The sequence below is a fragment of the Zalophus californianus genome, chromosome 15 (genome assembly GCF_009762305.2).
Source record: "Zalophus californianus isolate mZalCal1 chromosome 15, mZalCal1.pri.v2, whole genome shotgun sequence".
Lineage (NCBI taxonomy): Eukaryota > Metazoa > Chordata > Mammalia > Carnivora > Otariidae > Zalophus > Zalophus californianus.
The window spans coordinates 59,493,059-59,519,587 of record NC_045609.1 but is presented as its reverse complement, the minus strand read 5'-3'; the positions used below and the strand labels follow the sequence as shown (position 1 = coordinate 59,519,587).

Sequence of the window (26,529 nt, the reverse complement as noted above, 5' to 3'; positions counted from 1 at the left end):
GAATAGTGGGAATCCTTTCCAGATCCATGTTCCAGGTGACAGCCAAAGGCCAGCTTGCAGACAGGCCTTTCTAAGGATCACAGCTTCAGGCCTGCTGTGTTAACTCTTTTCTGCACAAATTACTTTTCATTTGTGGTAGAGAAAGCTATAACCTGTGATAGGGTTGTTGCTGTTGGTTGCTTGCTTCTCCCCCCAGAATTCTTAGTGAATTTCTTATAGGCAGGCATAGGGATGGTTAATCATTTTATTTTATTTTATTTTATTTTTTTAAGTTTATTTATTTGACAGAGAGAGACACAGAGAGAGAGGGAACACAAGCAGAGGGGTGGGAGAGGGAGAAGCAGGCTTCCCGCTGAGCAGGGAGCCCCATGCAGGGCTTGATCCCAGGACCCTGGGATCATGACCTGAGCCGAAGGCGGACGCTTAACGACTGAGCCACCCAGGTGCCCCGGGATGGTTAATCATTTTAGAGATGTACCGATTCATTCCTCATTGATGATTGACAACTACTAGGTGTATGAGAAAACTGTCCTCATTTCTCACATCACCAGTTTTAGTAATGGTGAAAGTACATTGAGGTGGATAGAAAATTCATGAGTTACAAGGCCAAGTGAAGTGATAGCTTTAATGTCCATTCTTGTGTACTTCAAAGACCTTTTGTGAGCCTCCCCACTCCCTTTTTATTTAATTTTTTTTTTTTAAGAGTGTGTGCAAGAGTGAGGGAGGGGTGGGTGGGGCAGAGAGAGAGAGAGGGAGAGAGAGAATCCCAAGCAGGCTCCATGCTCAGCGCAGAGCCTGCCACGGAGCCAATCTCACAACTCTGAGATCATGACCTGAGCCGAAATCAAGAGTTGGATGCTCAACCGACTGAGCCACCCAGTTGTGCCCGCCCCCCTTAAATCCAAAATACTAGCAGAGATCCATGGAAATGAAATTTAATTATTTGGAGATTTGGGTTAAAGACTGACTGAGGGGGGACGCCTGGGTGGCTTAGTCGTTAAACCTCTGCCTTCGGCTCAGGTCATGATCCCAGGGTCCTGGGATCGAGCCCCACATTGGGCTCCCTGCTCGGCAGGAAGCCTGCTTCTCCCTCTCCCACTCCCCCTGCTTGTGTTCCCTCTCTCGCTGTGTCTCTCTCTGTCAAATAAATAAATAAAATCTTTAAAAAAAAAAAAAGACTGACTGAGGGGCACATGGGTGTCTCGGTTAAGCGGCCGACTCTTGATTTCGACTCAGGTCATGATCTCAGGGTCCTGAGATCAAGCTCTGCTTAGGGCTCCACACACTATGGGGAGTCTGCTTAAGGATTCTTTCTCCCTCCCCACGCTCATTTGCTTGTATATGCTCTCTCTCTCTCTCAAATAAATCTTAGGGGCACCTGGGTGGCTCAGTCGGTTAAGCGTCTGCCTTCGGCTTAGGTCATGATATCCAGGTCCTGGGATCAAGCCCCGCATCGGGCTCTCTGCTCAGCAGGGAGCCTGCTTCTCCCTCTCCCTCTGCCCCTCCATCCTACTTGTGCTCTCTCCCTAGCTCTATCTCAAACAAATAAATAAAATCTTAAAAAATAAATAAATAAATCTTTAAAAAAAGACTGAAAATGGGGATTTGGTTTTTATGAGAATCAGGACACATATTCAGTAACCACACTGAATTAAGATATTAGAGACCTAGAATCTCCATTTATTGGATAAACAACCTGTTTTTCATCTTTCTTCCTTAATTTCTTTGACAGGTTTTCACACTTTCTCCCATACAAAAGGAAAACTAAATATGTGTTTTAAATGTATATGTAATAATTTATATATTTATAATGATATAATTTATTTTTTTCCATATGTATGTGAAGTGGTTTAAGCTCTATAGAATAATACCGTCGAAACTTTAGGTCTAATAATGATTGGGTTTTTTCCGATATTAATACAATGAAAAAAAAAATTTTTTTTTGAGTATCATGAGAGCTGTTGTTCTTGGCCTCAAAAACAGATCAAATAGATGAAAACCTGAAGCAAGCTCTCCAGAAAGATTTAAACGTCATGGCCCCAGGCCTCACCATACAGGTAAGCCCTTTTCCTAGGGAAATTCTCTAGGAATTTTGAGAATTTTGAATTTAATTGTTTCATTGGACATTGTTTATTCAGCAGTTATTTAATTGAAATGCTATGGGATTTTATAGAATAGCTTTCTCATTTTGACTTTAGGTCTCTGCCAAAATAAAATACTCTTGTAGCTTGCCCTGGGTGGCATTTTCCTCTGATAAGCTGAGGCCCTTACAAGGAAATGAAATCCATGTACTGCTAATTGTGAGGCATTTTTAAGATACAGTAAGGGTTATAAATCAGTGTAAGCGTAAGGCTTTAGTCTCAGTAAGATTATGAACAAGGATTTCAAGTATAAGATTTGAACAATGATTCTAGCAAAATAGATGTCACATATGATTAATTGACAGATGAACTGATTGGATGATTATTGCTGTAAGTCTTTAGAGTTCAGGAACATTTCAAGAGAGTCTGCCTGGAAACGACTATAATTGAGTTGGGATTTTAGGTGGGTCTGGAAGAATTAGCAGGATTTATATGATGGAGGAAGAGTGTGGGAGATACTTCAAATGGGTAGAATGGCCTGAATAAAAGTAAGGTAGCAGACGAATTTGGTGGTGGTGATGGTGGTGGCAGTGGCAGCAGCATTAGGAGGTAGAATGGTGAGGGGTTGTAGGCTGGCTTTTTTGGGTCAGTGTTTTTTCAGATGGGGTTGAAATCCATGAGTGATTCTAAAATCAGTTTTAGCGGATCATGACAGCATTTTAAATAAAATAAAATTGAATAAGAAAAGAAATCAGAGCACATGACATGTACTAAATTTAAGTATCGTTCTGTAAAACTTTTGTTTTCTCTAAGTGTGGTGTGGATGTTTATATTGGGTGTCAATGTAAAATGCATGTCTTACAGTGGTCATGGTCAGTAACGTTTAAAAGCTATGGCTGTAGGTCTGGATTACCTGAGAAGTGGTAATATGGCTTCTCTAGTGCCCTTTCTAGGAGATCAGTTGTGGTAACAAATGTTACTGCAGCTAAAGAGAAAACTTTGGTGTCACGTGTCTCAAGTGTTGCACTGTTGAGAGTGTGCATTCACTGTAAGTGACCACGTGTGATGTCATAAACAAGACTGGAAAGATGGTGAGGGTTTTCCCTGTCCTTATTCATGCCATGCCATTATCTCTGACTGGTGCCTGAGGGGAAGCTGCCAAAGTTAAGGGGTCATTTGAAAAGTCCAGCACTAACTTCATAAAATCTGCCTGGTTGTCCATTCAGTTGTGGCTGGAGTTGCTTTTCAATTTTAAAGATAATAAATGTGGGGCGCCTGGGTGACTCAGTCGTTAAGTGTCTTCCTTCGGCTCAAGTCATGATTGCAGCGTCCTGGGATCGAGTCCTGCATCGGGCTCCCTGCTCAGTGGGAAGCCTGCTTCTCCCTCTCCCCTGCTTGTGTTCCCTCTCTTGCTGTGTCTCTCTCTGTCAAATAAATAAATCTTTAAAAAAAAAAAGATAATAAATGTGAATGTCACAGATTCTTAGATTTCTGCTCATGTTATTACTTGGGTGATGTAGCTCATTCTTAACAGCTGCCTACAATTCTTTGCCTTATATTACACAATCATTTCTCTGTTGTTTCCAATTTTTTGCTATTAATAAACAATAGGGTAGGAGTATTCTTGGCACATCTCCTTGTATGTACAAATTATCTTTCAAAAACCTGCACAAATCTATATTTTTATCAGCAATATATGTGAATACTTGTATCTCCATAAACCTTACCAGCATTTGAAGCAATGAGACATGCTAATTTTTGCCATATGGAATGATGTTATATCTCTCTTTGATTTGCATTTCTTTAGTTATTAATAAGGGTGAGCATCTTATTTTTTGGCCATTTTGTACTTTGTCAACTACTCATTCATAGTCTTTTGCCCCCTTTTCTGTTGTGTTGTTTTACCTTTTTTTACTGATTTCTAGTAGTATTGTGTATATTCTGAATATTTTTATACACACGTGTTTTATATGCTATAAAAAATTAGATATTGGGAAAAAGATGAATAACAAAATGAAATTCACCAGTAATCGTACCATGCAGAGATAAGAGTTTGTTGTATCTTTCTAGACTCTTCTTAATCTAGAGGAGCATATGTTTGTTTACAGGTATAACCAATGTTAAACTAAAGTGGAATTGTACCGTTGCTGCTTTTTTCACTAACAGTATGTATAATAAGCATCTTTTCAAGTCAAAAATACAGATTTACTACATCATCACTTTTAATGTTTTTGTTTAATCTGTGGCTTCCACTTTTCACTGTTAGAGTGACAAGCTTATACATACATCTTTTTAAATCCTTCCCTTAAAATATATTCTAAAATGTAGTATTGAGGAGTCAAAGTGTATGCCCCGTTTGGAGGCTTTTTGATAAATATTGCCAAATATGGCCTTTCAGAAAAATTGTAGCATCTTACATTCTCTCATCAGCAGTGTTGGTGAGCTATTGTTTCCTACACATTTGATTTTGTGATTGTACCCAGATAATTAACAGATGCATGCTGACTCTCTTAATCCTTTTAGAGAAATTAATCTGGTGTTTTATATTAATTATTGAGATTGAATGCCCTAGGACATTCAGTGGCCATTTGTATTTCATTTGTGAATTGTTTGTTGTGTTTGCTCATTTTTTAATAATTTATTTTTTTCTCATTTAAATAATAAATAAGCTATTTTTAATATGTTAATTATTACAACTCTTAAATGCATGGGAAGCATTTTCTCCGAGTTTTTTCTTTACCATTTAATGTCTTTTTCCCCCTAGCAATTCTAAAGTTTTAAACTTACGTAGAAATTTTAGTATTTTTTCTTTATAGTAGTTTTGCAGTGTTTGCATGCTTTAAGCCACTTTCACTACTTTAAAATATGGAAATTTAAATAAAATTGGAAATACAACATTTTTCTTTGCTTTTACAGTTGTGTTTTTATTCTTTAAGATTTATTTATTTTAAAGAGAGGGTGAGAAAGAGTATGTGGGTCGGGGGGGGCGAGGAGGGGGAGAATGGGGGGGGAAAGGGTGAGGAAGAGAGAAACTTAAGCAGAGCGTGCTGAGCGTGGAGCCCAACCCTGGGCTTGATCTCATGACCCTGAGATCATAACCTGAGCTGAAACCAAGAGTCAGGACGCTTAACTGACTGTGCCACCAAAGCACCCCTTTATAGTTGTGTTTTTAGATTTAAATCTTTAATTCATCTGGAATCCATTTTGATGTCAGTTGTGAGGTAGGCTCTAATTCCCCAGCCCCCAACTTGGTAGTAAAAAGAATTATGGAATAATTTATGTCCCCATCTCCCTTATTTGAAATGCCATTTCTATTGTATGTTAAATCCCATTATATAGTATAGTGTTTCTTGGACTTTGTTCCATTGATCTTTCTGTTTCCTATTCCTTCATTAGTTACTGAGTCCTTAGTCTTTTCTCATCAAATCTTCTCTTATTTTTTCCTTCTTGTTAGTAAATGACACCTCCTTCCTTCCAGACAAATCTAGATGTGTGGGAGGCATCTTTAACAACCCTCTCACCCTTAACATCTAATTAGACCCCATATCCTGCTTGATTTTACCACCAAAATCCATGTAAAACTGTTTGTTCCTCCATCTTCACTGCTGCCTCCCTAAGCCAAGCCACCGTTTCTTGCCTGGATTTCCAACAGTAGTCTCCTACCATGTTGCCTTAGTTTGACTTTTATCTTCACATCATTTTCTGTGTAGCAGTGAGAAGGATCTTTTAAATTTAGTTACATTTGTTGTTTTTATAAAAATAATTAATGAAAAAAGTGTCACTTCATAATGTTTTTAAACTGGTAGATCAAGATCTCCATTGTTTTGCTTGCTTTAGTCTTGCCATAAAAGTTTCTTGTGAGAACTGGAATGCATTTTTAGAACTTCTGGTCTATTTGTCAGCCTTCCTTTTTTAACATATTACTATATGTTTATGATAATCAACTTTTTATTCACTTTTAAAATCTGGTAAGATGTATTTCTGCCAGCTTATTATTCCAGATGAGTTTTCATTATTGGTATTTTCAAGCTATATCAGGTACCTAAATTGACACATAAGTTTAAAATTGGGAACATAGTTTATGGCTTTACTTAATCATATCATTTTTGTTTCTTTTAGAATTTCTGACCAGGTGAGAAATTCATATCTCAAATTAAATTAATGCTCATGGATTTCCTGAGTGTTAATGCTATCAAATATGTAGTCTTTTTTTGTATAATCATTGAGGAATGCAAATGATTCTTGGTGAATTTATTGTGTAGCTACTAGTTTGCTGAATTCACTGTTTCTAATAAATTTTTTGGGTTAATTTCCTTGGATTTTTTGTTGTGTATGTGGTATAAACATTTAACATGAAATCTATCCTTTTAAATTTTTAGGTGCACAGTACATTATTATTGACTGTAGGTACAGTGTTATACAATAGATCTTTTAGAGCTAATTTATCTTACTTGACTGCAACTTTATGAATTTCCTTAGATTTTTTATTTATATAATTATGCCAAAGTAAAAATCTTGCTTTTCCCCTCTATAACCATTTCCCTGTCTCCAAATCATCCTATTTTAAATTGTTCACATAACACTCATAACTGTCTGAAAGTTTCTTACTCTTTTATTTGCTTTTTGTTATCTATTGTGTTTTCTCCCTTTAAAATTCTCAATTCCATGAGAGCAGTCTTGTCTTGTTCATTGCTGTATCCATAGTGCCTAGAACAAACAGCACTTGGCACAGACAGGCACCCAATTAATACTTGTTGAATAAACATTCTCTGAAACAATCAGTATTTTAATTTTGCTCTTCTTTGTGTTTATACTCCATTTTTCTTGAGCAACTACTGTGGCAAATTTGAATGGTGAAAATATGCATCCTTGATATTTTTTCCCTATGTTATTAAAGAGAGTGACTGTGTTATATGCTGGCTTTCCATTTAAAATATATGTTTATAACCCGGTGGTCACTTTCAAATATATTCATTTCATCAGCTTTTTTTCCCCTCTCTCCACTCTGTGTGTGTGTGTGTATTTTGGCCATTGTTTTTGGATATGTTGTCACTTTATTTTTTTAAGATTTTATTAGAGAGAGAGTGAGTGAGAGAGAGAGCATGAGCAGGGGGCAGAGGCAGAGGGAGAAGCAGGCTCCCCACTGAGCAGGGAGCCCGATGTAGGACTCTATCCCAGGACCCCAGGATCATGACGTGAGCCGAAGGCAGCCGCTTAACCAACTGAGCCACCCAGGCGCCTCGTCATTTTACTTTTTAAATCTGTTATGATGTAACTTGCATTATCTGTTACAGTAGGTGCTTATTTTACACATATTTGAAAATTCTGAGATTCCCAAGATTGGCAATCATGTAGTATGTTCTTCAGCTTCATACAGCAAGATAGAAGTCTTCAGAAAACAGTCATATTTTATGCTTTTTAAAAAAATAAGACTAAAAAGAAATATGGCCAGTCTCTTAATTAAATGCAAAATGACAGTGCTTTCTTCTGAATCATATTAAAACATATTGGGAGTCATCTGTATTTCTGGTAGTCACATAGTAAAATCTGGCATCTATCACAAATGCTGGTTATAAATTTTTGTCTTCTGGATATCTCCATGAGTTGTTCCTTATGTCCTCACATGCCTCAACTTCAGCATATAATGAGTTTTTTCACTACAGTCCCCAGCTTCTTACTCCATTTCACTACTTGTGTTTGGTTATGCTAGTTCTCAAAATCTTTACAGATTTGACTGTTCTCTTTCATGTAGGGAAGTCTGTGTTGCTTAAAAGTCTTCTTTCAAAAGCCTTAAAAGAAGATTATGTGCTTGAGAAAGAGCACGAGCAGGGTGGGAAAAATAAAACAAGACGAAACCAGAGAGGGAGACAAACCTTGAGAGACTCTTCATCATAGGAAACAAACTGAGGGTTGTTGAAGGGGGGTGGTGGGAATGGGATAATTGGGTGATGGACATTAAGGAGGGCACATGATGTAATGAGCACTATGTATTATATAAGACTGAGGAGCCTTTTACGAAGATGGCGCCGAAGGCTAAGAAGGAAGCCCCTGCCCCTCCCAAAGCCGAAGCCAAAGCAAAGGCTTTGAAGGCCAAGAAAGCAGTGCTGAAAGGCGTCCACAGTCACAAAAAAAAGAAAATCCGCACGTCACCTACGTTCCGACGACCCAAGACACTGCGTCTGCGGAGGCAGCCCAAATATCCTCGAAAGAGCGCCCCCAGGAGAAACAAGCTTGATCACTATGCCATCATCAAGTTCCCCCTGACCACTGAGTCAGCCATGAAAAAAATAGAAGACAACACACTTGTGTTCATTGTGGATGTCAAGGCCAGTAAGCACCAGATCAAACAGGCTGTGAAGAAGCTCTACGACATTGATGTGGCCAAGGTCAACACCTTGATCAGGCCTGATGGAGAGAAGAAGGCATATGTTCGACTGGCTCCTGACTATGATGCTTTGGATGTTGCCAACAAAATTGGAATCATCTAAACTGAGTCCAGCTGGCTAAATCTAAATTAAATTTTTTTCACCAAAAAAAAAAAAAAAGACTGAGGAATCACTGCACTCTGCTTCTGAAACTAATAATACACTGTATGTTAATTAATTGAATTAAATAAAAGTTATGTGCTTAAAGGCTTTGTTGCTTAAAAGTTTAGCCAATTTTCAAAGAGAAATTAAAACTGTCTTCAGATCAGCAGTGTTGTGTGTGTTTGCAGTATAGGTAGGGAGTGAGTGATGTTTAACTAGTTAAATGAAAAGCTTTTGAGAGATCAGTTGCCTGATGTAGAAAAGTCAGCCTTCAAAAGGCTGCACTTTCCAAATAAAAAATCTTAATTAATGTCAAAGTACACTATGGTTAGGGAAACAAAGTGTCTAGTAAACAGTATCTACAAAGACAAGTAGACTTTGTTCTAAGTGAGATTCTAGGAAGAAAGAATGTAATCTGTTAACTGGTATTTGTTTTCCTTCAACTTTGGGCTGTTTATGTATAGTCATTACTGAGTGATTGCAGGTTTAGGAAGTAGTAAATACATTTATTGTATTAAGTTGCATATACTGACCTGAACTTTGTTTGCTTTTATTTTTGTTTCTACTATTTCCTACTTTACAATTTTAAATCTTGGAATTTTGCCTTCTTTCTGTTTCTTTGGTTTGCAGGCTTGAAAAGGAAACAAAAGTATCCAACTGAAGAGCTTTGTAGAGGTCTTTTAAGGGAGAACCTTTTCCCTAAAGGAGTTTATTTCCATAGGGGTTAGGGTGATTTTTTTCCCCCTAGGCAAGCATTTCTTAAGGAAACAAGAAACAGCATATATTTGATTCTTGGCGTGATGGCATGAAGAATAGATTTCCTAGTAGAATTTCCACACATGTTAGTAGGCAGCTATGTCATAGTTTTATTAGTTTCATTTGAGGAGCTTTTCTATAGAAGATTTAGTTTGAAGATTTATTTTTCAAATATATTTTGGCTTTTCACTTTTATTTTTCAGGCTGTGCGTGTTACAAAACCCAAAATCCCAGAAGCCATAAGAAGAAATTTTGAGTTAATGTGAGTAATATGCTAGGGATCCCAAAATTTTTATTTAGGGCTGTCTTCATATTAATATACCAGTGTAGAGGAAACTTATATGTGAGATGTTACACTCTGGGGTGGGGTGTATATCTATTTTCCATACTTTAATTCTGATAATTTATTCTTGTGTCTTAATTCACTGGATTATTCTTAGGTTTTTCTTTATATATGAACATTTCAGGAGCAGCATTAGTGGCTAAGGATGCAATTTGCTGTAGAACTGTTGTTGGAAGGCTAAGGAGCTATAATTTGGACATGAATATCTTGAATTAAATATGAATAGAGGAGGGAGTACTAGCTGCTAAGGTTGAAGAGAGTGCCTATATTGTGTCACTGTGTTACAGTGGTAAGGATAGACACCTTACTGCTATAAAGTTTGGTTTTCCATTATATGTGAGTGTGTATCTAAAATTACACCTGGATCTATAATTTGCTTCTGGGAAGCTTTGCCTGGATTGACTCCCGGTAGTCTTCTCTTTTTTGGGTCCAGAGCTGACTGGGAATGAGAAGTTACTTGCTTGACATGATATTAATTTCTTAGTGTTCTGAAGAACGTGGGTTAGGGGAATACCTGCTGTGGTTGAAATGGCAGTATTATTCTTGTATGACAGGTACCGAAAAGAAACAAAAGTCTTTAGGAAATTCGGCTAGTATTTTAAGTGGAAAATATGAAATGCTGGAAAAATAACTTAGCAAAAGTCAGGAATACAACAGATTGTGTAAGTATAGGGAGTCCAAGAAATAATAATACTTCCTGGGGTGATTTACTGCTGAGTCCTTACTGTTCCCGTCTCTGTCTTCTGTTATGCAACAGAACTTTATTTTCCCTTTTCATTTGTAGAAAAGGAACTCTTTTAAAACTACAGCACAGAGTGCCAGACTGGATAGATCATGGATCTGATCCATTTGTATAAAAACATTTTTTGATTGAAGGCTCAGGATGTCTTAGGCTTTCAATATGATAGCTTCTAGTGATGGAAACATGAAGACTATGTGTTCTCTGCCCTCAAATAACTCATAGTATCCAGAATGCCATTTTGTGTCTTTATCAGTTTTGGCAGGAAGAAAGGAGAGATCTTTGGGGGAAAATGTTTTGGGGGAACTATTGGAGTTACTTTTCAGATAAATCTGGATCTTTCCTAATTTTGTAGACTATTGGAATCCCAAATTTAAAAGCCACCTTGAGGTCTAACCTCCCACCCACAAAATAGTAATCTTTTTTTTATACCTTTTCTGCCCTGTGGTTGCCCAGTAACTGCTTGTACATACTTAGTGATAGGCTAGCCGTTTCCATTATTAGAAAGAAAATTTCTTACATTGAGCCCCAATTCACCACCTAATAACTGCCACCTAATTATATCTCCCATACAACAAATAGGGTAACTGCACAAGAGTGTCTGCCTGAGGAGGGGCTCAAATCTAGCTCCATCCTTCTTACCAGACTATGCACCTGAGGGACTGCATCTGCCCAGAGAGTGTTGCATTTTGCTAATTGGCCCAGAGGTACTGTATGGGCTAGCTGGAAGCCTAACAACAAAGGAAGCATTTATATACTCTAGGTACTTGAGGATCACAGGCCTTTCTATGATACAATTAGAGGAAAAGGTCAGACTGAAATTCAAATGTATAAATTGATTCCTGTATCTAGGTGACTTTGGGCAAATCGTTTAACCTTTCAGCCTCAGATTCATTATAAGTAAAATGGGGTAACACCTCTCTAGGCACCTTAACTTTCTGAAGTTTGTGTTGCAAATGGTTCTTTGACTCACCATAGAGTCAGATTTACTGCCTGTGACTGCACATCATTTCTAATTTTTATAATATTTTGCTTCACAGGGAGGCTGAAAAGACAAAACTTCTTATAGCTGCACAGAAACAAAAGGTTGTGGAGAAAGAAGCTGAGACAGAGAGGAAAAAGGCTGTTATAGGTACTTGGATTTCTTTCTGAAATGGATGTCTCTAAGTACATGTGTTATGAGTTTATCCTGTTCTTTGTCAGTCTGACTCTGGATTGATGGGATCAAATAAGATTGCATCATACATGGTGGAGAATTTTAGAAACTCTTTTGTATATTCAGATGTCCTACAGCCTTTGAAACTAGATGGTGCCAGTACTTAATGAAGTGCTTTGGCTCTCCACCATGTCTTTGGCCGCTACTGCTTTTCCAAGGACAAGAAAAATGGATAGGGTTTTTGGGCAACTGTAGCCTCTGTGTAGTAGAGTTTTGTTCATACAGTTTAATAGGGAAGTTTTTTGGCCAAAGCTCGGGATTATAATATGCATCCTTGCTGTTGACGTGCACCGAGTTTTGTCTGGATGGATGTCCTCTCCGACAGTAGGGTAGGATTGCTTACAGCTTATTTTGAATCACAGTGATTTCCCTAACACTCCAGGATACTGTATATTGGACTGCCCTCTTAGGCTGTCAGTCATTTGTTCCTTGGGATGCTGAAAATTTAAGAAGTGTTTCATTAACTATTTCAAATATTCAGGAATGCACAGAGAATAGTAAAATTAAGGCTTAATATTTGCCACATTCCTTCAGATCATATTTTCTTTTAAGAAGAAATTTATCCATTTGAAGCCTCCTGTGTACCCTTACCTGGTCGTATTTCTTGACCTCCCTTCTCTGAGTAGCTTCTGTTTTAAAGTTTTTATGCAGATCTTTCTGTACATACTTTTATACCATAACTGTAAATATGTAACAACAATTCGTAGAATTGTCTTAAACCATAAAAATGATATCAAACTCTTATCTTTTATTCCACAACTTGCCTTTATTTTACCAACATTGAGTTTTATTCGTACTGATAATGTGTAGATCTAAACTGCTGTGCATTCATTCTGTGAGTGAACCTCAGTTCATTCCGATAGATTACTATTGAAGAGTTAGTTTCTAGTTTTTCCGTATTATGAACAGTGCTGCGTATCCATGTCTCTTTGTACACACATTCAGAGTTTTCAGTGGTAGTGCTACTCAACATGTAGTGTCGGTCAGTGCCCTGTATCACCAGCTTTCTGTTTCTGATCCATAAAGAGGTGACTACAGAAATTGAGAATGAGTGCTTAGAAGTTCTTACAGTATTACACAGTAATTTTATGTCTGTTGAGTCTAATAATAAAAAACTGGAGCCTGTGTTTTTGTTTCTAATATTTTTCCTAGTAATTAATTTTTATTATAATTTATAAAATACTGCTTCTTAACAGACTGAAATACAAATAAGGGGAGAGGTTGCTTTCCCATAGGTAGTTTGAGAAGCATTGCTCTGGAATACGTATCTCGAAGTAGAATTGCTGGGTCACAGGGTACATACATCTTCCAATGGATAACATTCAGTATTGCCAAATTGCTCTGCAGAGGGATTCTGCCCTCTTACCTTCCTTCAGCAGGGTCTGCGTTCCCGTTCCTTTGTTGCCTTATTGAATTCCCATTTCTACATATCCTCCTCAATTCTTAGAGTTATTAGACCTTTTAAAATTTATGTCAGTGTGATGGTGGACACGTATCACATAATTTCAGTTTGTATTTCTCTGATTACTAGGAAAGTTCAATATTGTTTATTGGTCATTCAGGTTTCTCTCTTTCTGTATGTGAATTGCCTGTTAATATACTTTAGCCCATTGTTCGATTACTTTTTTTGAGCTGATTTGTAGTTCTTTATATCTTCTGGATATTAATCCTTTCCCAGATTTATGCATTACAATATCTTCTCTCACTTTGTGGCCTGTCTTTGAACTTTATGATGTCTTTGACATTCATATATATTTAATTTTCATGTAATCATATTCATCAGTCTTCCATTCTGATTTGTACTTTTTCTATCCCATTTAAGAGTTCTTTCCCAACCTCAAAGTCATAATTTTATTCTAAAAGTTTTACAGTTTTGCTTTTCATATTTAGATATTGAATCCATCTGGAATTTATTTTAGGGTTTAGTGTGACATTGGAATTCAGCTTATTTTTTCCAAGTAGCAAGCCAATTATTTTAGACTACTGAAAAGTTCATTATTTCCTCTATTTATTTCTAATGCCACATCTGTCTTATAACAAGATACTGTATATAAATTGTTCTGTTGCTAGAGTCTCTCTTAATTTCTTGTTCTGTCCTTCTCTAGAATTACCTTGTTTCAATTACTGTCACTTTTTATGTTAAATCTTGCTATCTGAGAGAGCAGGTTTCTCCTTAATTATGCCTCTTAACAATTCCTAACTACTCTAAAATTGTCTCTTTATTCCACCACATAAATTTTAGGATCAGCTCACGTTCTGTAAAATGCTGTGGTGAGGTTTTGATTAGAATTACATTATCTGTACATGTCAAGTTGGAGAGAATTACAATATTTGTGATACTGAGTCTTATAAATCTGTTTATATTTTTCCATTTATGAGAAATGCCTTTCAAAAAAGTGTTATAATTTTCTTCTTAAAGTTCTGGCACTTCTTTCTTAGAGTTTTATTCCTATATATTCCTCAAGTTTTTTGCTATTATAAATAGGTTCTTTTTTTTAAGATTTTATTCATTTATTCGAGAGAGAGAGAGACAAAGTGAGAGAGTGTGTGCACAAGTGCAGGGGAAGGGGCAGAGAGGGAGGAAGAGGGACAAGCAGACTCCGCTGAGCTCAGAGTCCCAAACAGGCCTCGACCCCACGACCCTGAGACCACAAGATCACGTCCTGAGCAGAAACCAAGAGTCAGACAGATGCTCAACTGATTGAGCTACCCAGCTGCACCAAATAGTCTCTTTTCTGAAGGCACATTTTCTAACTGGTTTTTGCTCTTGTAGAGGTATACCGTTAATTTTGTTTGTTTGTTTAGCAGTCTTGCTGAAAATGCTATTTCTAATAGTCTCTTCGATTTCCCATGTGTGAGCAAATTGTCTTCGGATCAGGACAGTTCTGATTTTTTCTTTGTAGTTCCACGTCTTTCTAGTCTTCCTACCTTACTGGTTTAGGCTCTGATTTCCAGTGCAGTGTTGAAAAGAAAGATGGCGACAGGTATTCTTGTCTTGTTCCTAACTTTAAATAGTCCCAGTGTTGTTTGCTGTACTTATTTTTATTATTAATGAAGTTTCTTTCTGTTTCTTGCTTGCTGAGAGTTTTTTATCATGAATGGCTGGCTGTTAAAACTTTGAGAATTTTTCCTGTATCTGTTGAGATGACCATAGGATTTTTCTTTTTGAAGCTGTTAATGTGGTGAATTATATTAATAGATTGTCTTTTACTGAATTATTTTGCCTTCTTGGGATAAACCCACTTGAACATGATGTAGGAGATTCACCCCAATACATTTCTCTTTATGTTTTGCTGATAATTTCTTTAAAATTTTTACTTTTATTTATTTTCATTTTTGCTTTTATTTCATACATTACAGCTTACAGTTTTTTTATTGTACTGTTACTGTTAGTTTTTTCGTAGTTATACTAGCCTCAAAATGAGTCGGAGAGCATTTCTTCTTTTTCTATGTTCTGGAACATTTTGTATAAAATATGTTATTATCTGTTTGTAGGTTTGGTGGAACTCACTTGTAAAAACCATCTTGGTCTAGTGGGGTTTGCTTTTTTGTATGCTTGTTTGTTTTTTGTGGTAACATTTAGCCTGCTGATTTAATTTCTATTACTAACTGTAGGTCAGTTTCAGGTACTTGTTTCTTTAAGTTTGGGTAGTTATATTTTTCTAGAAAATTGTCATCTGAAATTTCAGATTTGGGAGCATAAATTTGCAGAAGTTTCTTCTGATTTTTTAAACCCTCTACCAAATAATGCATGCCCCCTTTTCATTCCTAGTATTGTTTATTTGTGCCTTCTCTTTTCCTGGATCAGTTTTGCCAGAGGTCTGTTATACTTTCTTTTCACAAAACTGCATTTTGATTTCGTTGATTCTATTATCACTTACTTTTCAATTATATTATTTACACTTAATTATTCTCTCCTGCCTTTTTTGAGTTTTCTCATTGGTTCTTTTCTAACTTCTTGAGTTAACTTAATTCTTTAGTTTTCAGTCTTTTCTGATGGAAACATGTAAGATTATAAATTTTCTTCTAAGTTCTCTCTTAGGTACATCTCACAAGTTTCGAAATGCAGTTTATTGGTGTTCAGTTTTAGTTTTTAAAAAACATTCCCATTATGATTTCTCCTTTCACTTATCAAGTATTAAAAATATTTTTTTCAGATTGAATGGTTTTTTTAGGGGGCTACCACTTTATTGTTGATTTCTAATATTGCATGATAGTCAAAATATGATCTGTTATATGGATTCTTAAGTATTTGTTGAAATTTGCTTTGCGGGCTCTCAATACATGGTACTTTTTTGGTAAATGTTCTGTGTATGCTTGCAAAGACTGAATGTGTTTTCTTTATTTGTCGGATGCAGTTTTCTCTCTATATATATCCATTAGGTCGGGCTTATGAATTGTGTTGTTTACATCTTCTCTATTCTAATTTTTGCCTTCTTGAGCTATCAGCTACTGAGAGAGGTGTGTTAAAATTAAAATCTCCCACTATGACTATGGATTTGATGACTTGTAATTTTTTTTTCTTTATATATTTTAGGGCTATATCATTAAGAGATTCAGGATTGTTATATCTCCCTGCAGAATTGCTCCTATTATGTAATAACCCTCTTTACTCCAGACACACTTTTTGGCTTAAGATCTGTTTTGTCTAATGATATTATAGCTATGCCAGATTTCTCTTGGTTAGTTATTTTCTTGATGTATCTTTTCCCATCCTTTTACTTTCAACTTTTCTATGTCATTATGTTTTAGGTGTGTCTCTTGTAAACAGCATATAGCTGGATTTTGTTATCTTATCCAATGTGAGAATCTGTCTTTTAACTGGTGAGTTTAGTCTTTTTATATTTATTGTGGTTACTGCTGTATTTGGATTTGTTTGTATCATTTAATTTTGTGCTATTTACCATGCATTTTTTCTTCTGCTTCTTTTTTCTTTCTTTTCTGATTGGTATTGAATTGATTGGATTTTCTTTATTCTTTTCTTCCTTTTACTTGATTGGAAGATTTATATTGTGTTTCTAGAATGTACAGTCATACCTATAAGATGTTAATAAGCATACCTGACTTGACAAAGTCTAAAGCTTATCATTCTTTCTATCCTCTTAAATAAAACCTTAGAGAGCCTTAATTCTTATCACTGTCCCCCAGTTTTACGTATTGTTGCCTCGTATTCTGGTTTTATGTTCTTTTTATTCCCTGATTAATTATTATCATTATCATCACTTCTGAGAGTAAACATCTATTTTGATTTATAGGTGTTACTTAATTTTTTCCTCTCCATTGTTTTTGGCAATTCATTCTTTTTTTTCTGCTAGTTTGTTGTTATTTTGTTTTTTCAGTGAAGGCTAAGGAGTACATACTTAATCATTCTTCTTTGGTCTGAAATGGTTTTATTTCATTCTTGAATGGTAATCTAGCCTACAGGTCTAAGCCCAACGAAACTTACTTTTCTTTGTCCTGTGGCAATATTATTTCATTTTTGTTTGGCTTCCTCTTCTTTTTGCTTTTATGATTTTTCTCTATGTTTTTGGGTGTTTTAGTTTCACTGTGATGTGTCTAGGTAGAGAAAAGCGTACTTCTCATTGGGCTGGTGGGTAGAGTTTTTTAGCCTCCCTGGAGTTGAAGCCCTCTAGTGGTCTCAATTTTATACAGGAGTCTCAGTTCTAACATCTCAAGACCTCATCTCCTGGCCCTGCATGGGCAATAATCCAAGTCCCTCTCCCTCACTTGTCTAATAACCACCACCAAGGCCACCACTGTACTGGCTCTCAGCTCTCCCTTTGCATATGTCTCTTGAGGATCTCTCCTCCTTTTTTACGATCTTAGTCATGCATTAAAAAAAAAAAAAGTTATATTTTGTCTAGCACTTTAAGGTGGTGTTAGCTGGAGGGTTTTCTAAGCCTTTTCCACCATTTTTCTAGAACTGTAAGTCTACTCATGCTCTTTATTGGTTTATCCCTGTATGTCAGAGAGCAGTGTTAAATGGAATGACCGCAACAGTTTCTCTATGTTGAGACACCATTCTCTGGGTCCTAGCTGTAGGCTCCGGATGCCTTACCTGTTATTCAAGTTTTATCTTGAGTTTCTGCTTATAGGTAAGTTTCTAGTCCAATTGAACATTGTAGTCTATTTGGAGGGTGGTGTGATATAGGTTGATTTTATGCTAATGAGGAAATAGTGAAGTATGTGCTGGAGTTGTTGATAAAGGATACTGGATCTTCTGGAAATAAGAAGGCACTTGGAAGTTCTTTTCTACTATGCACTTCCCCCAAGGGTCAGAGATAAGATGTGTTAAAATACTAACCTTGGCTGAAAAGGAGAATTGAGAAAGTTCTTCAAGAATTGCAATGATTGAATTCAAAGTGTAATTAGAGTCTTTCTTCCCTGATCCTGGATCCTTTGGTTAGGCCACTGGTTTACTTGAGGGTGTTTGGTTTTTCCTGCTGCAGGTAACTTGTTCATCCCCAAAACTTGTTTTTACAGTGTCAGACGAATTAGCCAACTTTCTCTTTTATGCTCAACAGCAGTCAGAATTATACTTCTCTGATATTATTTTCATCTTGTCATTTCCCTGATGGTAACTTAACCATCAACCAAGTTGATCCTGAGTATATAAAATTCTTTAGCCTGTTACTGAAGATGGGAGTCATCTAGCCTTCTTTCTATTCTAATTATTTGTTGTCTTCTCTTGTCAGCTGCCTCCATAATCACCTTTTCACTGTGACTTCATTCGCTCTTCTTGTCTTTATGCTTTCTGCCATGTCCTCCTAGATCATGTCCATTATTTTCTTTAGGATTTCTTCCAGAAGGCCTTTCTTGGTTTAACTTACCTTCCTTGTTCTTTCTTTCTCCTGCCATTTTATAAGATTGTTCTGTGTTACCATGCATTTATGTTGCTCTATTTTTGTTCTGAGTACTTTCATGAAGTATCATTTTTCCCACTAGCTTGTGGACCATTGCTGTGTAATCCCATGAAGGAATGGAACCTTTTGTATTCCCCTTTCCCACAAAACTAGCACTGTCAACAGAACAGTGAAATAGGAAATAAATTCCCTTTTTTCTGTTGAGTAGTTTACAGTCTGGGTGGATAAAACTTAATGAAACAGCACATAAAAACATATAATTAAATGTTAAGACAATGTGCTGCTAATTCTAAGTATTTCTGGAACTAGAGAAGTGTTTTTGAATGTGTCTTCTTTTGTGTATAATTATAGAAGCGGAGAAGATTGCACAGGTGGCAAAAATTCGGTTTCAGCAGAAGGTGATGGAGAAAGAAACTGAAAAACGCATTTCTGAAATTGAAGGTACATCAGGGAGAAAAGAGGCTCTGACTGTCCCAAACTGCCTATCTGCCTCAGAGATCAGGCTCTTGATTGTGGTAGGCGGGAGGGCCATAGTCGGAATAATCTGGTCTGGAGGAGGTGGCTGCCCTCAGACCCTAGACAGATTTTTAAAAACTTGTCAATACATGTTCAGCTCTTGGTTTGGTTTATGATTATAGGTAACTCATCCTTTCATTTTTTGTCCTTAAGTTGTGGCTTATTAGCTACCATTTTGTTCTCAGGCAGACAAAATATGAGAATTACTCATAACCAGTTGTAAAGAACGTACAAGATGAAAAACCCCACCGCTACCAGTTTCTTTTCTACCTGGCAACCAAAAAAAAATAAAAAAATTAGCTGGGGAAAAAAAGAAGCCCCAATTTTCATAGAGGCTCTCAAACTTCTTGATTTCATTTAGTGAGATGTTGACGTTCTAGGCTCACAGTCTTGAAGACCAGACATTCAGCCTCTTGCTTGTATACTGCTGCTTCCTATCATTCTGCATTAACTGATTCTGGATCAAATTTGGAGGGGGTGGGGACAGTGCAATAAATAGAGCAGAGCTTTCATGTCTAGACTTCATTATTTTACTTGAAGCCAGAACCTGGGTAGGGTGCGAGGCTTTTTGAGTGATGAGGGGTAGAGGAAAGAAGGATCAGCATTAGGTGGAAAATAAGCTGAGAGTTCTTTGACGTTGACAAGAGTATTCCCCTTTGAGAAGAGTTTGTCTGGGGACTGGGATTTGAAAACTGCTAATGTTGTTAAATGCCTTTAAGTGATTGAGGAGTGCCTGGCTGGCTCAGTCAGTGGAGCATGTGACTTGATCTCGGGGTTGTAAGTTTGAGCCCCATTTTGGGTATAGAGATTACTTAAAAAGAATAAAATCTTTAAAAAAATAAAGTGATCAAAATATTAGGCAGTGGAGAAAGAGACCCCTACTTAACATAAAATCTGAACTCTTACCCAGCTGAGGAAATAGATTACAACTTTCCTTTGTTTTAAAAACCCTGACTCTATTTTTCTTGCTAGATGCTGCATTCCTGGCCCGAGAGAAGGCGAAGGCAGATGCTGAGTATTATGCTGCACACAAATATGCCACCTCAAACAAGGTGACTGGCTCTCACCCACTCCTTATAATATACTCTTTGGGATTTTGCTTTTCCTTGGGGCTGGGGGTTGGGGGTGGGGCTTTAATATGATAGTGGTGATCTATCCAGTTTCAAGGAAGGGTAGTTGACATCACACTCTCTGGAAATAGCCAATCACTTATCAAGACATATTGCACACTCACTGGGGAGAGAACTTTGTATAGTTCCTTGTAAAAGTGGGGAGCTAGGACAAAGGCAGGGAGATAAATAAACACAAGTCAGATACCATAAATCATCTATCTGTAGTGCCGTATCAGGGCTCAGTAATCAGGAAAGGTGAGGGTCTTCTCATGGAATGACAGGAGTAACAGGAGAAGAGTAAAGTCCATTTAGAGTTGCTTCCCAGGTAAGGTAGCTTTTTTGTATAAATGCTAAGTTTATTTAGTGTTTCTCATCAGCAACTTTCTTGGCATTTTGAGATGGGATACTTTTTCATTGTTGAAGACTGTCCCATGCATTATGGGCTATTTTGCATCCCTGACCCTTGCCTGCTAAGCATCAGTAGTGCTCCCCGCAGCACACATGTTTTCAAATTCCCTTGAGTACTGCTTGTTTACTGGATTTAAAAATATTCTAGTTGTGTGGAATTTTATGTGTGATAATTTGAGAAAGGAGGTTGGGTGATACAGGTGAACAGTGTTTGTATAGGGACTCAGGTCAATCTAGGTTTAGAGAATGTAGGCCTACTTAGCAGGAATTAGGAAGAGGCAGCTAGAACCCCTGTGGTATTCTGAGAATGGAAGGATATGACCAAGGTTTATAAAATTATTAATTGTAGAGTAGATCACAACGTTGAAAGAGTTGAGAAAGAGGTTGCCAGTGTTTGGTGCGATTTAAAGGATTAGAGTCAAGATTTAAGGTATAGACGAGTCTTAAATTCTTTCAGTTTAGAAAGGAACAACATATTGTGGGTTCAGAAGAAATGATAAGACATGGTAGGTTTATATAATGAGAGTTTTCAGTACTTTGAAATCCAATATAAATTTAGAAGTAAATCTAGCATATTGGAAGAGACACAGCTCTATAGAAACGGAATGGAATTTGGTCAAGATGGAGACAAGGTGAGAATCTTGTGTATAAAACTAGCAATCCAAATCTGTCATGGGAGAAGCTGGCTAGGCACAAGTATCAAGACTTTGTCATTGAGGTTAGCCTTATGCTGAAAGGGACAGCAGTTTTATGCCATTTTGAAAAATGCTATTCAGATCATGACCTATATTAGTAAGCCATTAGAAAGTAATTTGGTTATGCACTGTGACCAGATTTGATGGCAGTGTTTCAGCAGAGGGAGTATAGACCCAGGGAGTAGAAGGTGTTGGGGTGCTATGAACGGCCTAGAGGACAGGCCGGGGACTTGAGATGGGGAAAGGATTACTAGGGAAGGTTCCGATAGGCTTTGGGGGAAGTATGTTCTAGGGAATATTAGAAATTTTGATCAAGCCCAGAGAGATTTTGGTTGGATGTATCATGGCACCATGATTTAAATTAAAAAAAACCAAAAAAATCCAAAACTGTGACAGGGAGAAAGAACTGTTTGATTGTCAAACTTGTGTCCACCACAGTCAGTTTAAACATCTAGCTTCTAGGTAGAGTCATGATACCAGACCAGGTGATTTCTTGAGATCTTTTTCCACTTTTAGAATGTGGTCAAGAAAAGCAGAATAACAGTTGGTTGATGGTTATGAGCCCAGTGCCTATGAAGCTCTGCCACTCTCATCTGTTGACCTGTTTACCTCTTAAGAGAACCTGCAGAGATTCCAGGCTGATCCAGGTTGAACTCAGCTAGATGAAATAAGAAAGTAGATATGAAAGCATTTTATAGGCTCTAAGTCACTATAGAAATGTTAGTTGTTATCATTGTTCCCAAAAACCCACCTCCTCAATCCTTTTTTTATTAAAAAGTGAATACTTCTCCCTGCATTAAGGCATGGGCTTGTGTAAGGAACTTCAAGTCTAAAATACAGCTGTGAATATAAGAGCCACACGTCAAAGTGAGAGGTCGTCATTGGCAATGACTCAGAGTTGAGTAGTGATTCAGAAGAGCAGTAGGAAAAATGTGTGTAAGGAAGGAGAGAGATGACTATTGGACCAAAGTGTCCTGATTCCTTTGCTCTTGTTTGCCCCCACACAGCACAAATTGACCCCGGAATATCTGGAGCTCAAAAGGTACCAGGCCATTGCTTCTAACAGTAAGATCTACTTTGGCAGCAACATCCCTAGCATGTTCATGGACTCCTCTTGTGCTTCGAAATACTCAGATGTTAGGACTGGAAGAAAAAGTTCTCTCCTCTCTAAGGAGACTCTTGAACCCTCTGGAGAGAGCCCCATCCAAAACAAGGAGAGCACAGGTTGATGCAAGTGGTGGAAATGTACTCCCATATCAGAATGTGGCCCAAGGGGTTAAGTGGGAACAATGGTTATATGACTCCTCAGATTCACAGAGAACCTGTGCTCCATCTGTTCTGCCTCTCCTGTGGTAGCCCTGGTTTATCAGCCGATTGCAAGATAGAGCCAGTTGTCTGGCACCCAAATGTCTTTTCAGCCACAGTTTTTATCAAGTATCCTGTGTGTCTTCCTTTCTGAACTGGTACTCATGAATGAGGGAAAGTGTGATGCTAAGATACTGCCTGCACTGGAATGTTACACATTAAGTATATAACAAGCTGTGTTTTTCTAAGCTGAGATCCTGTTGAATAATGTTTACATTGGTCCCTGGGGAAATGTGTGCTCAGCCATTCAAGACATAGGAGGCCAGAGAAGATGGCCAGGATGCGGTAAGTGTAAAGAAGACCGATTACGCCTGGGGCCCAAGCTCTCTCTTTGGGGTCCAGTCCCAGCGTTCATCCATGTGATTAGCATCTAGTCCACTGAAGTTCTCCAGGAAATGATCTTCCACTTGAGCAAATATTTACTTGATACTATTTGCACCTTTTTGTTTTCCTATAGTCGAGTTGGTGGCCTGCTGGGATATGTACCTTGCCACCCAACCAGGGATTCCTAATCACTAGTTATTGCATTAGTAGGCTCAAAGAGAGAGCTTGGCTTGAAGTTCTGGGTGAGATGAAACCTTTGCTTTGAACCAAAGCTCTGGGGCCCTCCATTCCCCTCCATTGGATGATGACTATCTGTGTCACTGCCCCAGGCCATTCATAATGAAGGTGCCTGGTTTTTAGCCACAGACAACTCCTTATATGTCACCTCTCAGCTCTGGCTGGCCAAGAGCAAGGCAGGGCTTTAACCAGAATGAGGAGCAGCATGTAATTTCCCAGCTGTTCACTGCACAGTATTATATCATAACTGCAGGAAGTTTTCATAAAAACTGGATTTGGGGTACATTTATTTGCCCCAGTACCTCTGCCTGAAGGCCAAGTCCTAGGGCTGCCATGGTTACTAGCACATTGATTCTCCTCAATATTGTTCTTCTGGAGCCTACATAGTGTGGAACAGAGTAACAGCATCTTTGGTCATCTTTGTTTCATTTTTTTTTTTTTTTAACCTGGCTCTGAGATGCTGAAATCAAAGTTGTTCTCCAGCTTTCACCTTCCCTAGGAAGTCAGGATTCCACTGACTTCCTGGGCTGCCAGGGGATTTAATCTCCCATGGGAGGATGACAGAGTGAGTTACGAGTTAGCCTGTGGCTATGGGAGACCTATTTCATCTGGGCCTTTTTCCCCTTCGGATTAGCTTTCCTGAAACAGTGTGCCCCATAGTTAGGCCTGAGTTTGTGCAGCTTTTTAAGACACTTTTCATGTATACTGTGGTCAAGCCAGACAGAAAAGTCATGGGACCACTTCCAGAAACCTTTCCGCTGTCAGTCCTGTCAGTCTCATGACAGCTTGCGGGTTGTGCCAAACACTTTCTATGGGGAAGGAATCCCAAATTTGAGTGGGTCTTTTCCCTGGGCCTTATACTAGAGAGGCATTTGTAATAATGGAGAGAATCCCTTTTTTAATTTTTGCTTATTGTATACACTCTCTTTATGAATGGATCTGGTGTTCTCTAGCCCTCCTTTAAAGAACCTTTGAACTATAAGAATAAACTCTTCATCTGTCATGTATTGTTGCTGCAGATAGATAATGATTGTTGTGGGAAATTTGGGTCATTGACCTTTGTGCTTTCATTCCTAGAGATGTTTCCTATTCCCGTGAGCTAAAAGCTGTTGCCCTGAAGTGATGGATGTGGGTTTTCTTACAAGCCCCCTGGTGGCAGAGTTGAGGAACAGGGAACTAGTGTTGTGAAGTTGTAAAGAAACTACTTCCACTTAAACTCTCCATGGAGTGTGCTTCCCAGTGCTCGCTCAGGCTCTAAGTCTATCCCTCCTGTAGGGATGTTCCTTTTGGCAAATATACACTGTAATCTTGAAGTCTAAATTTATATGTGAATTGCTACCTTTTTTTAAAAAAAGAAACCAAATAAAATTATTTTACTATCAGTGATTTGTATTTTTTCCTTATGTCTCCATTATTTTCTGTTGTCTTAACATGTTCCTAAGGCTGTCTTGCCCATTTCAACTAGGTAGCCAGTTTATTTTACTAGTTTAACTCAACTGTAGAGGCTTTTCTTATGCTCTTCTCAGAGTACTGCTTCCCAGGTATAAGAATTTTGAAAGCAGGGTTAACACTTTCTGACTCAGAATTTAACAAGGAATGTTCTGATTCTTGGTGGGATGTGGTCAGCAGCAGAGGAGGAAAGAGGGAGGCTGGAGCATTGTGCCCTTCAGAGGCTGTCTAAGAAGGGAGGAGGCAGGGCAGTTTTATTGAGGCAGAGGAAGGGACAAATTGTACAAATTATAACTGGCAGTGGTATGATGTAACTAACTTCACTAATTCAGATGTTAGTCCAAGAGCCAGGGCTGGATCTGCTCTCCACAGCTTTCATCCTTTCTTTCCTGGGGAACAAATTCACAGTGATGTTGGGCAGCAGGGTTGGTAATTGGGAGTTTTGGGGAAGGCAGCCTTTTACTGGGTTCTGTGGGCTCCACCTCCATAGTATCCTATGTCTGCTGCTACAGACCAAGGAAATTTAATTCAAACCAATTATCCTGTAGGTCTGGGTGGGTATTAAAATGAAGTGATTTAGAACTAAGTCATTTCTGCCTCTTGCTGTGAAAAAGGAATTTTGTGAATTAGAAGTTGTAATCTCTGGTTGCTTTGTGATTAAGCCCCATGTGTGTGCATAGAAGGCTCTTTGTGATCTGGCCCCCACTGACCTCTCCAGCCTGGGTCCTTGAATGTACCTTCTCTGTGTCCCTTAACATATATTGTTCCACTGGCCTGGCTAATTTTTTCCCCTTATAACTTCATCTTTCCTTTGCTAACTCCTGATGAGTCTTCACTTCTTCAAACAGGTCACCCTAAACTGTGGGCTCAGGTGAGCCCTCCACATTTTTGCCTTGGAACATTTCACACACCTCACTTTACCTATTTAATGTCTTTCCTCACAAATGTTCAGCTCTCCAGGGGTAGGGACTGTGATTCTGCTCTTTCTTGGGCTGGTATCTATTGCTCATGCCAGGCCCATATGAGTTTTTGGTCAGTTTTGTTGCATGAAAGAACAAAAGGATGAATGTGAAATGCAGGAAAGTGAGTAGTGGGGGAAAAAAGGACATAGAAGTTAGGGTAGAGTGTCTATGTGAGGACTTAATGTGTAACCATGGGAAGTTACCTAACATCTCTGAACTTGTTTACACATCCTCACGGGGCTCTTCAGTGGGTTCAGCAACATATTTTTATGCACTTAGCATAATGATTTCTGCGTGGTGATTGTTGGGGTGCATTTCTGCCTTCCTAGAGTGGGGGAGGCTGATCTAGGGTTCCAAGGCCCCTTCCCTCTCTCAGAATGTGTAAAGGGGGCAGTGATTTCCAGTAATGAGAATCTCATGAAATCTTATTTTTCATAATGGATTTTAAAAAGGAGGAAGAGATAGAAAATGTGTCTGCAGCTCTAAGGTAGTCAAGTGTCAGTCAACCTTCTTTATCCCAAATTATCCTCCAGGACCTCACATACCACGACATTTGAGATACTGCTGCTTCTAACAGTTAATATTTGTAGAGCACTTTGCATTTACCAAAACATTGACATGCACACTGAGGATGTAGTCAGTTTTTTGTAGTGATTAAGGGGTTGGGTTTTACATTTAAACAGTTCTGAAGAATAGAAGAGGAAGAAAAGGTGCCAAACCTGACCAAAACACTACAAAACAGAAATAGCTACCAATCTTTTTTTTTCTTTAAATTTTTATTATGTTAATCACCATACATTACATCATTAGTTTTTGATGTAGTGTTCCATGATTCATTGTTTGTGTATAAAACCCAGTGCTCCACACAGAACGTGTCCTCTTTAATACCCATCACCAGGCTCACCCATCCCCCCACCCCCCTCCCCTCTGGAACCT

General features: G+C 38.0%; 2 protein-coding genes across 4 annotated transcripts in view; both read left to right on the top strand.

The window, feature by feature from the left end:
* Positions 1 to 24,564, top strand: part of ERLIN1 (ER lipid raft associated 1) — a 38,475-nt gene extending 13,911 nt beyond the window's left edge. For 2 of the 3 annotated variants that reach the window (XM_027596413.2, XM_027596414.2), the window contains 6 exons: positions 1,984 to 2,057; positions 9,568 to 9,626; positions 11,487 to 11,578; positions 18,877 to 18,966; positions 20,014 to 20,093; positions 22,264 to 24,564. In XM_027596413.2, the coding sequence (XP_027452214.1) occupies positions 1,984 to 2,057; positions 9,568 to 9,626; positions 11,487 to 11,578; positions 18,877 to 18,966; positions 20,014 to 20,093; positions 22,264 to 22,485 (617 nt within the window). In that variant the 3' untranslated portion in view covers positions 22,486 to 24,564. The remainder of the gene's footprint in view (positions 1 to 1,983; positions 2,058 to 9,567; positions 9,627 to 11,486; positions 11,579 to 18,876; positions 18,967 to 20,013; positions 20,094 to 22,263) is intronic. The other variant, XR_003520358.1, reaches the window with a different exon arrangement.
* LOC113923536 (60S ribosomal protein L23a-like) lies at positions 8,085 to 8,569 on the top strand. The gene has a single exon (XM_035724276.1). It carries the CDS (start codon positions 8,102 to 8,104, stop codon positions 8,567 to 8,569), a length of 468 nt encoding a protein of 155 aa, XP_035580169.1. The 5' UTR covers positions 8,085 to 8,101.
* Positions 24,565 to 26,529: the final 1,965 nt, after the last annotated feature.